The following is a 13,115-nucleotide window of genomic DNA, read 5'->3' as shown; positions in this document are numbered from 1 at the left end:
GTAATCTTTAATAATACAGTGCTTTCTGGGAGTGCAAGCTGGTATAGCCACTCTGGAAAACAGTATGGAGGTTCCTCAAGAAACTAAAAATAGAACTACCCTATGATCCAACAATTGCACTACTAGGCATTTATCCATGGGATACAGGTGTGCTGTTTCAAAGGGACACATGCACCCCATGTTTATAGCAGCACTATCAACAATAGCCAAAGTATGGAAAGAGCCCAAATGTCCATCGATGGATGAATGGATAAAGAAGATGTGGTATATATATACAATGGAGTATTACTCGGCAATCAAAAAGAATGAAATCTTGCCATTTGCAACTACGTGGATGGAACTGGAGGGTATTATGCTATGTGAAATTAGTCAGCCAGAGAAAGACAAATATATGACTTCACTCATATGAGGACTTTAAGAGACAAAACAGATGAACACAGGGAAGGGAAACAAAAATAATGTAAAAACAGGGAGGGGGACAAATCATAAGAGATTCATAAATATGGAGAATAAACTGAGCGTTACTAGAGGGATTGTGGGAGGAGGGATGGGCTAAATGGTTAGTAAGGGGTGCTAAGGAATCTACTCCTGAAATCATTGTTGCACTATATGCTAACTAATTTGGATGTAAATTTAAAAAATAATAATAATAATTTTAAAAAATAATACAGTGCTTTCCAAAATAAGCTATAAGCAGTATTTGCATTTGCAAAGTATGTCAGACCTAATTTCACTTTAGGCAACTGACAAAGACTTTCTCCTTGACCATACTTAAGTCTCTTTGAGCCCTCTTTCTGACTAGGCCTCCAACTAAGCCCCCATCCAGTCTCTGGCTTGCTCAAATCCAGTCTTAGCTAAGAATGCTGCTAAGTCGTCCCCCTACCCTTGATATCTGATCAAGTTCCTCATACCCCATCTCTGATGAATAAGTCCTTGGCCTTATCCCCCTACCTTTGATGCCTCCTCTTAGTAACTTTCCCTCCAGTGACCACCTCATCCTGCTCCTTGGCCAGAACTCCCTACTTGTCCTTTTTATATTTAGAATCAAGACCAATCTTTGTCTCCTACTGCAATACACCACTACAGAAGTCTTGGGTTGTCTTTCTTACCATTTTAACAAGCGTCAGAATAATTTTTTCTATAACATGAGTCATTAGGGGCGCCGGGGTGGCTCAGTCAGTTAAATGTCTGACTTCAGCCCAGGTCATGATCTCATGGTTTGTGGGTTCAAGCCCTGCATCAGGCTCTGTGCTGACAGCTCAGAGCCTGTAGCCTTCTTCAGATTCTGTGTCTCCCTCTCTCTCTGCCTTCCCCTGCTCATGCTCTGTCTCCCTCTGTCTCTCAAATATAAATAAACGTTGAAAAAAAATTAAAAAAAAAAAACAAAAACAAAACCATGAGTCATTAAAAGAAAGCAGTCACACTCTTAGCATATATTAGCAGAAAAATAATTCACCACATAATCACAAATGAAAGCACGAGTTCAGCAAAATATCCGTAAGACTGACAATTTAAATATAAATCTAAGTTAAAATTTACAACGAGTATAAAAAGATTCCCTAATTTTTTATGCAAAACAATTTTTTTTAAAGGCTTTCCTATCAAAAATAAAAACAAGAGCACTGAAAAGTAGTAGAATCAAGTCCATTGCCTATTCATGCCAGAATTTATCAGAACTTCTGGTAATAATGGAATGAAAATGGGCAGAAAAATAGCTGCTGTGTAATTAGTAGCCAGTCATAAGTTATACAAAGCAACAGATACAAGTAGCACTTAACATCCAGGCCCTCTATTCGGTTAATAAATACTTATTTTTTAAGGGCTTGGCACAGAGGGAGAAAAAGCAAAGAATAATATAGATTCTATGATTTAAGAGAGATGACATGTACAAATAAATGGAATGCTATAAATAATTTCAGTAAGAGGTGGAAGTGATAAGTTCATCCAAGAAGGGTACAAAAAAGGTGTTACGAAAGTTCAGAGGAATGAGAGATGATTTCTCACAGAAAGGCAAGAAAAAGTTTCCTGGAAACAAAGGGGCATGTGATTTAAGTCTTCAAAGATGACTAGGATTTATAGGGAGAAGTAAAGGGAAAGGCACTCCAGTGTTAAGAAGCAGCATAAGCAAAAGCCCAGTGTAGGTACTTTTCTGTACCCACAGAAAAGAATAAAGGTTAACATTTAAGGTCTATGCAGTGGTAACTTCAATGATGTCCCTCAAAAATCCATGGTCACCTGGAACCTCAGGATGTGACCTTATTTAGAAATAGTGTCTCTGTAGATATAATGAATTCAGCATCCTGAATTTAGTCTGGGCCATAAGTCCAATAACTGGTGTCCTCATAAGAAAAGGAAAGGACACAGAGAGATACAGAGAAGGCCACAGGAAGATGGAGGCAGACACCAGAGTTATGCTGCCATAAGCAAATCCTGGGGTCACCAGAAGCTGGGTGAGGCAAGGGAGAATTTTTCCCCAGGGCCTTCAGAAGGAATATGTTAACACCTTGATTTCAGCTTCCAGAACTGTGAGAAAATAAATTTCTGTTATTTCAGTTTACAAATTGTGCTAATTCGTTACAGGAACTTTAGGAAACTAATACCACTAGGTTAAGGGCAATTAGTAGAGGGCTATTGTGAAATAGTATGTAATTGGTCTCTGCCCCTGGTTCCTCCTAATATTTAGTTGTGACCAAACTCTTGTTAACTTCCCGAGTGATAAGGGTTTCTGACACAGTGGCCCTAAATCCCTTGTAATTTCCTGGGTGATACTCCAGTACTTTGTTCTAATGCCTGAGGTGACTGTTAGTGGGCTTCTGGATAGAGGCTGGTCACCAGGAAGACCAAGCCATAATCAGAAACTTGGAACTTTCAGCCCTACTCCCCATTTGCTGGAGACAGGAAAGGAGCTAGAAACTGAGTAACTGATTATGCCTACATGACGAGGCCTCTATAAAAATCCCAAAGTATGGGCTTTAGCGAGCTTCTGGATTGATGAACATATCCATGTGCCAGAAGGACTGACACATCCCAGCTCCTGGGCTTGGGACCCTTCCAGACCTTGCCTCTGGTTGCTCATCTGTATGTTGTTTTTTTTCTTTTTTACACAACCTTTATTATATATTAAGTCAATAAATATAAAATGTTTCCCTGAGGGGTGCCTGGGTGGCTCAGTCAGTTAAGTGTCCGACTTTAGTTCAGGTCATGATCTCACAGTTGGTGGGTTTGAGCCCTTCTTCAGACTTTGTGCTGATAGCTCAGAGCCTGGAGCCTGCTTCTGATTCTGTCTCCCTCTGTCTCTGTCCCTCCCCCACTCTCACTCTGTCTCTGTCTCTTGAAAATAAATAAGTGTTAAAAAAAATTTTTTTTAATGTTTCCCTGAGTTTTTATAAGCTCTTTTACCAAATTATCAAACTCGAAGCATAGGTAACATCTAATTTAGAGCTGTTTGATCAGAAGCACTGTCAACAACCAGGATTTATGATTGGCCTCTTCTGTGGGTAGCAAAAAAATGGTCTTGTGAGACTGAGTCCTAAACCTGTGGGGTCTGTGCTAACCCCCCCGGGGGAGATAGCGTGTCAGAAGTGAACCAAATTGCAGAACACGCAATTGGTATCTACAGAGCATTGAGGAATAACTTTGTGTGGGGAAAAAACCTACGTATTTGAAGTATAGAAGCATTCAGTGAGTACAGAAAAAAAAAGTTTTCTTTTTCAGCTATGTACTCAATGCTCCAGCATTTTTTAAAAATGTTTATTTTATGTGCGCGTGCAAGAGAGAGAGAGAGAGAGAGAGAGGGAGAGAGAGAATCCCAAGCAGGCTCTGCACTGTCAGCACAGAGCCTGATGTGGGGCTCAATCCCACAAACCAAGAGATCATGACCCAAGCTGATATCAAGAGTCCGTTGCTTAACCGACTGAGCCATGAAGGTGCCCTATAAAGCTCTAGCATTTCATTTTATTACACTCTGGAAGAAAAAAAAACACTGACCAGTAAATTTCTCCTTAATAGGCATATTCTCATATTACTAGGCAACTGTATTAAAAGTGGACAGAAAACAATGAAATGCCATTACTTACAATGTGTGACTCCAGCTAGAGTTTGGTAGAAAGTGGGAGTATCACTATCATCAGTGAGGGTCACATAAACACCTCCAGATAGTAGCCAACGAGAGAAGGTAAAAGCATCTTTGTTTAGAAGAAGCCAATTTCTAAATTTTTCATAGTTTACTTTTTCACCCTAAAATTAAAAGGAAAAAAAAAATACATAGGCTTAGTCAAATTTTAAGGTATCTTACTTAAAACTGTACAATTTGAAATTTGTTAACATTTATCTTGCTAATATCTACAAAGAAAGGATTACCTAACACTACAGGGTGTATATTTGGAAATCAAACTGTTTTAAAAAATAATTGTATTTTCAGAACTTCCACTTGCATAAAATCTATGCAATTTAGTTGTAAATTACTTCATCAATTCATTAAAGCAGTGCATTGTTAGTAATAATTCACATATTATTTTCTAAGGTATATCCTGAAATCAGTAAAGTATTTTTTCCTCTTTGTAAAAAAACAGTTTTATTGAGGTATTATTGGTATACAAAGATACTTAGTATGTACAATTTGATGAGACTGGACATATGCAAAACCTATGATACTATCACCACATCAAGATGGTAAACATAGCCAACATTTCCCAAAGTTTCCTTGCATCTTTGTTTTTACTTGTTTGTTTGTTTGGTTGGCTGGTTTGTGGTAAGAACATTTAACATGAACTCTACCCTCTAAACAAATTTTAAGGTGCACAATAATGCATTATTAACTATGGGCATTATGTTATACAACAGATCTCTGTAATTCATTTAGCATGACAGAAACTTTATACCCATTGAACCGCCCCATTTTCCCCACCCTCTAAAAGTGCATTTTTTTTCTATATTTAATAAGGCCAATTTTTTACTTGCCTTATCCCTCTTCTTCAGCACCTTAAACTTTAAGAATGAGCATATTTTAATTAAATATGTATGGTATTAAAATGCTCTTTTAAATTTCATTGGCAAATTAAAAACAACTATCCAGGAGCCCTCTTCTAGAAGGCATCACTAAAAACATGTATTCACAAGTCAATTAGAATACAAAAAAAACAAGTAGATTGCTATTTCTTTGCTTTTTTTGTCAAGTATTTTGTCTTCTACATCTCTGGATTTAAAAAAAAAAAAGTATCCCGGATGAGAAAGAACATGACATAGCTGTGCAAGTCAATTTCTTAATCTGGAAGACAGGAGGACCGAGGGTGAATGAGGGCCGGATGTTTCTGAGAAAAAGACAGAAGCAACCCACATGGAAATACAATGAAGAATGACATTCAGGAGCCTATCAGGTCCATTCCTGATAGAAATATTAAGGGATACAAATAATTCCTAACCTAAAAGAGATATGATAGAAATCATTTATATACCGTTTGGCAGCATCCTATTAAAATACAGCAATATGCTTAGCTTACTAGTTTCAGAACATTTAACAGTGCAATCAAAACATCTAGACAACACTGACAGTCTTGTTTTTCTGAATGGAAGAATATGGCATTCAGACTTGCTGCAGGGATATGGGAGGACATTGCCAACATGTTGAGAGATTAGGGATCATACCCTTATTCTCTCTGTTCCCCATGTTTAGTTTAGAAAGAGGATTAGTGGGGCGCCTGGGTGGCGCAGTCGGTTAAGCGTCCGACTTCAGCCAGGTCACGATCTCGCGGTCCGTGAGTTCGAGCCCCGCGTCGGGCTCTGGGCTGATGGCCCGGAGCCTGGAGCCTGTTTCCGATTCTGTGTCTCCCTCTCTTTCTGCCCCTCCCCCGTTCATGCTCTGTCTCTCTCTGTCCCAAAAATAAATAAAAAAAAAAAAAAAAAAAAAAAAAAAAAAACGTTGAAAAAAAGAAAGAGGATTAGTAGTATAAATCCCATAAGCTCATGTATATTTTTACATATTAACATCTCTGACACTGGGATGAATTTTCAAACCAAGAGTATCCTTCAACTAAAACTGGCAGGTCTTTTCTCTCTTTATAATACATAAAGGTACATCTTATAATCAATGGGATTGTAGATGAAGCAAAACATGTAGCATCAATGGTTTCAGTGAGACTAAGATGTTATAAAATGTACCCTCATGTACAAGAAAGCAAAAAGTTGCTAATTATAATAGGCACTTCTACCACCTTCACATATCATTAATATTGAGTATTTACAATTCCCTAAGCACTGTTCTGAACATTCTTTTTTAAGATTTTGTTTTCAAGTAATCTCTCTACCCAACGTGGGGCTCAAACTCACAATCTCAAGATCAGGAGTTATAAGCTCCAATGACTGAGTCAGCCAAGCACCCCTAAACATTTCATATTAATTTAATCTTCAAAGCAACACTCTATTCTACCATCCCCATTTTACACATGAGAAAACTGAGGTTTCAAAAAGTTAATTAATCTAAGATCTAAGATAGAGTGGCAAAAATATAATTAAACCCAGGTAGTCCAAAGTTTCTGAGCCTAAGCTATGCACCACACTTCCTGGCTGACTTAGTGAAATATAAAGTAACCACTGAAATCCACCTGTCCATTCAGATCACTGCATAACTGGTAGCACCAAAATGCCATCTGTTAAACCTGACTTTTTATGTTTTCGAGTCATGGGTGTCTTCTAAAACAGAAAGCAAAGGCAAAGTTTCCTTTTATAAATTGTCACAATAGCAGTTTAGAAAAAAAAAAATCCAGTAACATAAAAGGCAAATAAAAATAAACAGACTCCTAAAATTGACACATCTTTTAAGAACAATATGAATTTCCATCTTAAAAACTGACAACCAAAGAAAATATAAGAAAAGAACAATACAATTCCTATGTGGATTCCTTCATAACTTCATCTTTTAAGGCTAAAAAAAGCATAAGATAGAAAAAGTTGAGGGGCGCCTGGGTGGCTCAGTCAGTTAAACTTCCGACTTTGGTTCAGGTCACAATTTCACAGTTCGTGAGTTCAAGGCCCATGTCAGGCTCTGTGCTGACAGCTCAGAGCCTGGAGCCTGCTTCGGATTCTATGTCTCCCTCTCTCTCTGCCCCTCCTCTGCTCACACTCTTTTTCTCTCTTTCTCTCAAAAATAAACGTTAAAAAAATTAAAAAGGAAAAAAAAAGAAAAGGCTGAAACCTATTCCATGTCACTTAAATCTAGGTGCTAGGTCCACATCATTTAGCTAAAGTGCTTCTCTTTATAGTTTTGGTGGCTTTTTAGGATTGCAAAAAACAACACAAAACATTGTTATGGGAGGTCCAAATAAGTCTTTTCTAATATAAGTAGACTCATACTGAAACATGGTAACTTGAAAAGCAAGGGTTTGGACACAATCAGACACATTACTCAGAAATACAGCACGTAATATATTAAATAGTTGAATCAGATAAAAATTAGCCCATTTACTGTGATTTTTTTGTTTGTTTTGTTTTGTTTTTAACCAACTATAAGTATCTAGTGGTTTAAATAGCCATCTACATGAGTATTCCAAAACCAGGGCCTCTCATTTCTTTGATCTTTCTTTTTCCAAAGATCTTGTCCTTCATACAACACTTAACTGCAGACTTAACTAACAAGTCTTATCATCTTATTATAATAACTGTTCCCTTTCCATTAAGTGCAATTTTAAGCATTCCACTTTCCCCCTTCGCTACTTTCTCTTATGAGCAAACTTCTTTTGGTATCCTAACTCCAGTGAATTTTTTAACTCCACAGGACCTCCACCAAGGACCTTCCTCTACATTACCAATTCTAATGATCACTTCTCAGTGATCAAAAATCAACTCATTTGACCTTTCAGTTTATTTGATATAAACACTCTTTTCTATTAAAATATTTTCATCACTTGGCTTCCAGGACACCATTCTCTTTTGGTTCTCCTCACAGGCTATTCCTTAGGCTCCTGTTTTGAGTCTTCCTTCATTTCATTAACCTTTCAACCCTGGAGTAAAGGACTCAGTCTTCCAATCTGTTTTCTCTCTAAATTTACTCTAAGATGATCTCATCCTCAACTCTAAGCCAACAAATCCTATCCTCTGAATGCTAATTTATATATCAAAAAGCATAGTTGGCATCAGTTTAATGTCTAAAATGATTCTCAAATTTAATTATGTCCTAAATCTCTCTTGATATCAAAACCCCAAACCTCCCCCAAGTAGTTTTAGCCATCTCAATTAATGGAAACTCCATTCACTTACTAAATCAAGTCAAACACTTTAGTCATCCTCTTCTCTGCCACAGCCCATAATCCATATAAGATCCTGTCAACTCTCCCTTCAAAATAAATGCAGAATCTGAAAACTTCTCACCACCTCACTGCTATATTATGATCTACATAATCATCACCTCTTACCTAGATTAGTCACAGATATCTTGTATGGACTCTGTTTAGCCTACCCTGTACGTAAGAGCCAAAATGATCATGTTTAAAAGAAGAAAAAAAAAAATCATGTATTTCTCTGCCCCAAACCCTCTAATTGGTTCCACCTCACTCAGGGTGAAAATCAAAGAACTCATACTGTCCTAGAGCCATATATAATCTCCCCACTTCATCTCACCCCCTTCCCCAACCTCTGTAACTTCTACGAGTCTCTTAATCTAATCCAGCTCATTTGGCTTCTCTGTTGTTCCTTGGACATATCAAGCACACACCAACTCCAGGCCTTTGCTGTATTCTCTTCTTAAAAAATGTTTTCCTCCAGATTTCTGCATAGTTTGATCTTTCTTCCTTTAAATTCTTGGTTCAAATGTCACTTTATGTGACAAGCCTTTCCCAACTACCCTATACAAAATACCAACACTCTGCCACCTCCTCCCCATCACCACCTATCCCCCTTATTCTACTTAATCTTTCCCTATAGAACTAATTATCATCTCATATATGTACCTGCTATTGTGCCTAAATTTTGGAGAACTGGGTAGCTAGCCACATTGAACTCCCATCAAAATGGGAATATGTACATAAAACTTAATAAGAAAAATATATATTCTCCAAGATGTACAGAGTATTAATGCATTTTACATCTGTGTGAAAAATTCAATTAATCAGGCCTGCAAAGATTAGGTTACTTTTTTTGGACAGGAAATGTTTGTTATTGGAGAGGAAAACCATAGCCTAGCTTGTCTTGAAGTACTGAAATACTATCACAGCAACTTGCAGTGCAGGAAGCCAATCCTTTTGCACCAAACACACAGAAATATGGAGTAAAATATAATACCATAACCACTACTAAAAACTGTACAGCCAAGTTGAAGGCAAGATACAGAAATCGCCAGGTGCTATCAACACAGAAGAAACTCAAAGCCAGAGTAGTGAAAAACTAAAGCTACAGAGTCCAAAGAGCTATGAAAACCAGATACATGCATATAGCTGGAGTACTGACAATCAAGGCCTTTACAGTTAGGAAGGCGACTAAACTAAAATGAATAAAACCCACAGCAGTGAGGGACTGTCATATCTGTAAAACGCAAGTGGCTCAAACAGCCACCCATGAGGAATCATGCAGCATTGAGTGTGCTGCAGGAAAACATCAGAAAATTCTAAAAGGGTTTTTTTATTCTACCATCTTTAGGGCATTTCCCATATTAACAGACCTGTGAAAAGGAAGAAAAAAAAAGAATTTTCTCTGTTAAAGATAGACATTTTCTACTGTTTTTCTATAATGAAAATATATTATTTATGAAAATAGAAGAAAACGACAGGTTTTTCACACCCAAATATTTCACTAGGCAAATGAGCTAAGTCAAGTAAGTGATAAAATAGACCTTGATGGGTGAGAGTCACAGAATGACTTAAGGCCAATGATACACTATAAGATGAAAAGCAGTGGCACGTATGATCACCAGTGAGTGTGTATGTATTGGTGTTAAGAATGTGAGTGTGTTTTATTATCCCTTAAGTATAGACAGTTGTCTTTAAAGTAGAACTGGAAATTTTAAGATTCACAAATATAACAGTATTAAGTGTCATGGACCCTTGAGAATAGCACACAAATAAATGAAACATCAACCATTAAAAACAAAAATGTCAAGAATATGCTGCACATAAACATCTATTCATCATAGCTAAGCTCATTATATAACTAAGAGTTAATACTTTGTAACAGGTAGGGATGAAATGTAAACCTTTAAATATACCTCTGAGAAACACTTCCTGAGTGTATCTGGGACTTTACCATCCACCACATGGAGCATTCTTTCCATTTCTTCCCGTACAACATAGCTCCCAGATTCACTTGCAAAAAGACTAAAAATGTCTAGAAGAAAGAAAGAATAAATTAAACTTACCATAGATTAAATATACCCTGGCAGAAATAGAGAGGGAAGAGAGAGGTAAATATTACTAAGTGATTACTAGTGCCAAGCACTTTATCAATATATAATTTAATTTATTCCTAAAAAAAAAAGAAAACCAACAACGCAAATTAAAACAACAATATGATATCTTTTCAAACATCAAATTTGCAAAAATGTTTAGGTGTGACAATACAAAGTGATAGCAATAAAATGGGAAAAACAGGAACTACTGTACACTGTTAATGAGAGTATGAATTACTGCAACCACTTTCAAGAGTAACTTGCCAAAATCTGGCAAAAGTGATGTATGCTAGAAATTCAACTTCTTTTTTTTAATTTAAAATTTTTCTTAATTTGAAAAGAGAGTGTGTGCAAGTGGGGGAGAGGGACAGAAGGAGCAAGAGAAAGAATCCCAAGCAGGCTCCACACTCAGCAAGGAGCCCGATACAGGCCTCGATCCAATGACCCTGGAATCATGACGTGAGCCGAAATCAAGAGTCATTCAATCAACTGAGCCACCCAAGCATCCCTAGAAATTCAACTTCTAAGCAGCTCGACTTCCACCCTCAAGAAACTTTCATACGTGTGCACAAGAACAACAATGTACACTGGAATATTATGTGTAATAGCAAAATTTAGAGGAAAAAAGATAAATATCTATCAATAAGAAAATAGGTAAACTGACATACACACACACAATGGAATACTACATAGCAGTTAGAATATAGGAACTAAGAGCTTCAAGATGGATAAATATCAAAAACATTCAGGGAAGGGATACCTGGGTGGCTCAGTGACTTAAGCATCTGACTCTTGATTTCAGCTCAGGTCATATCTCATCGTTCCTAAAATTAAACTCCATGTCGGTGCTCAATCCCTGCTTGGAATTCTCTCTCTCTCCCTCTCTCTCTGACCCTCATGCACTCTCTCTCAAAATAAATAAATAAACTTAAAAAAATATTCAGGTAAATATTTTTGGGATTGTAAAGCAAATTATAAAATAATCTGTATCATATACCATTTACTTAAAAAGTTTAGGGGGACCTGGGTGGGTCAGTTGGTTAAGCATCTGACTTGTGCTCAGGTCATAATCTCACGGTTTGTGAGCCTGCTTGAGACTCTCTCTCTCTCTGCCCCTCCCCCACTTGTGTTCTCTCTCCCTCTCTCAGAAGAAATAAATAAACTTTAAAAAAAGTTTAAGAAGTTTAAAATCTGCAAAACAACTGAAGATACGTTTAAAGGTATATAAAATATCATAAAGGTAGAAACACCTGCATGAGGAACAAAAGATCACTATATTCATGAGAGTGGTTACAGTTGTAAAGGGAAGAGTGGGAATGAGACCATGGAGAGATACAGAGAGACAGCCTCACTTTGGATGTAATACTTTATTTCCTAAAAAATAAGATCCAGCACAAATATGACACAATGTTAAGAAATAATAAAACGGGTAGATGTACATATTGTATGTATGTTTGAAATACTGCTGTTATGGATTGAACCGCATCTCCCAAAAAGATATGTTGAAACGCTAACCTCCAGGAACTTATGAATGGGACCTTATTTGGAAAGATAGAAGACAGAAAGATAGAGGAGACATTCCATCCCTTTGAAGGCCCAGGGGGTTTCATTGCTTGCCTTCCCACATCCCATGGAGGATTTCTTCAGGGGGAGTATTTGCTGGAGTGCTCTGACTACCTGTTACGGGTTGAACTGTGTCCCACCAAAAGATGGTAAAGTCCTAACCCTAGCATCCACAAATGTGACCTTATTTGGAACAGGGTCTTTGCAGATATAATCAAGTTAAAGTAAGGTCATTAGGGTGAGTCCTAATCCAATATGACTGATTATAAGAAGAGAAGACAAAACACAGAAGAAAACCATGTGAGGAGATAGGCAGAAATTAAGAGTGATGCACACACAAGCCAAAGACAGCAAGGACTACCAGCACCAGAAGTTAGAAAAAAGGAAGGATTCTTCCATATAGGTTTCAGAGGGAGCAGGGCCCTGCTAACATTTTCAATTTGGACTTCTAGCTTCCACAACTACGAAATACGTTTTTGTTGTTTTAAAAGCCACTTAACAAAAGTTTGCAGTACTTTGTTATGGTAGCCCTAGGAACCTAATACAATTGTATAATAAAAATAAAAAAAAAATTTAGGGGCGCCAAGGTGGCTCAGTCAGTTGAACGGCCGACTCTTGATTTTGGCTTAGGTCATGATCCCAGGGTTGTGGGGTTAAAGCCTAGTGTAAGGCTCTGCGCTGAGCCAGCTTAAGATATTCTCTCTCCTTTTCTCCCTGCTCCCCGCCCACCCTTCTTCCCCACTAGCACTCTCTCTTTAAAATAAAAAAAAGGAAGGAAGGAAGGAAGGAAGGGAGGGAGGAAGGAAGAATGGAAGGAAGGACTTTATATGTTTGTGTTTATGATGCCCCCAAATGTTATTTTTAATTACTGGCTGCCTGGAGCCACAGTATCTGTTTGTTGGCAGAGGAGCGCTAATTTGAAAAACCAGATCACAGTTAAATTCCAAGTTGGTTCATGGATATGTTCAATATCTTAACTGTGATAATGTGGGTATATATACGTCCCCAAACCTATCAAAGTCCACACTTTATATGTGTGCATTTTATTGCAAGTCAATTACACTTCAATAAAACTATAAAAAAAGAAATAGGTTAAAAAGAACAGCCTAAATTTAGGATTAAGAAAGAAGATTCTGAGGGATTTAGGAGAAGCAGTCAGAAGGCAGGTTAGAAAAGGAAGAAG

At 37.4% G+C, this 13,115-nt stretch overlaps 1 protein-coding gene across 2 annotated transcripts in view; it reads right to left on the bottom strand.

Annotated features, from left to right (window-relative positions):
• USP32 (ubiquitin specific peptidase 32) overlaps nt 1-13,115 on the bottom strand; it is a 250,843-nt gene that overhangs the window by 112,873 nt on the left and 124,855 nt on the right. For both annotated transcript variants that reach the window (XM_058705725.1, XM_058705726.1), the window contains exons 4-5: nt 10,190-10,308; nt 4,077-4,236 (exon numbers count right to left, since the gene is read on the bottom strand). In XM_058705725.1, coding sequence (XP_058561708.1) covers nt 4,077-4,236; nt 10,190-10,308 — 279 coding nt within the window. The remainder of the gene's footprint in view (nt 1-4,076; nt 4,237-10,189; nt 10,309-13,115) is intronic.

This window comes from Neofelis nebulosa, chromosome 16 (genome assembly GCF_028018385.1).
Source record: "Neofelis nebulosa isolate mNeoNeb1 chromosome 16, mNeoNeb1.pri, whole genome shotgun sequence".
In the NCBI taxonomy this organism is placed as follows: domain Eukaryota; kingdom Metazoa; phylum Chordata; class Mammalia; order Carnivora; family Felidae; genus Neofelis; species Neofelis nebulosa.
This window is presented reverse-complemented; position numbering and strand designations above follow the sequence as displayed.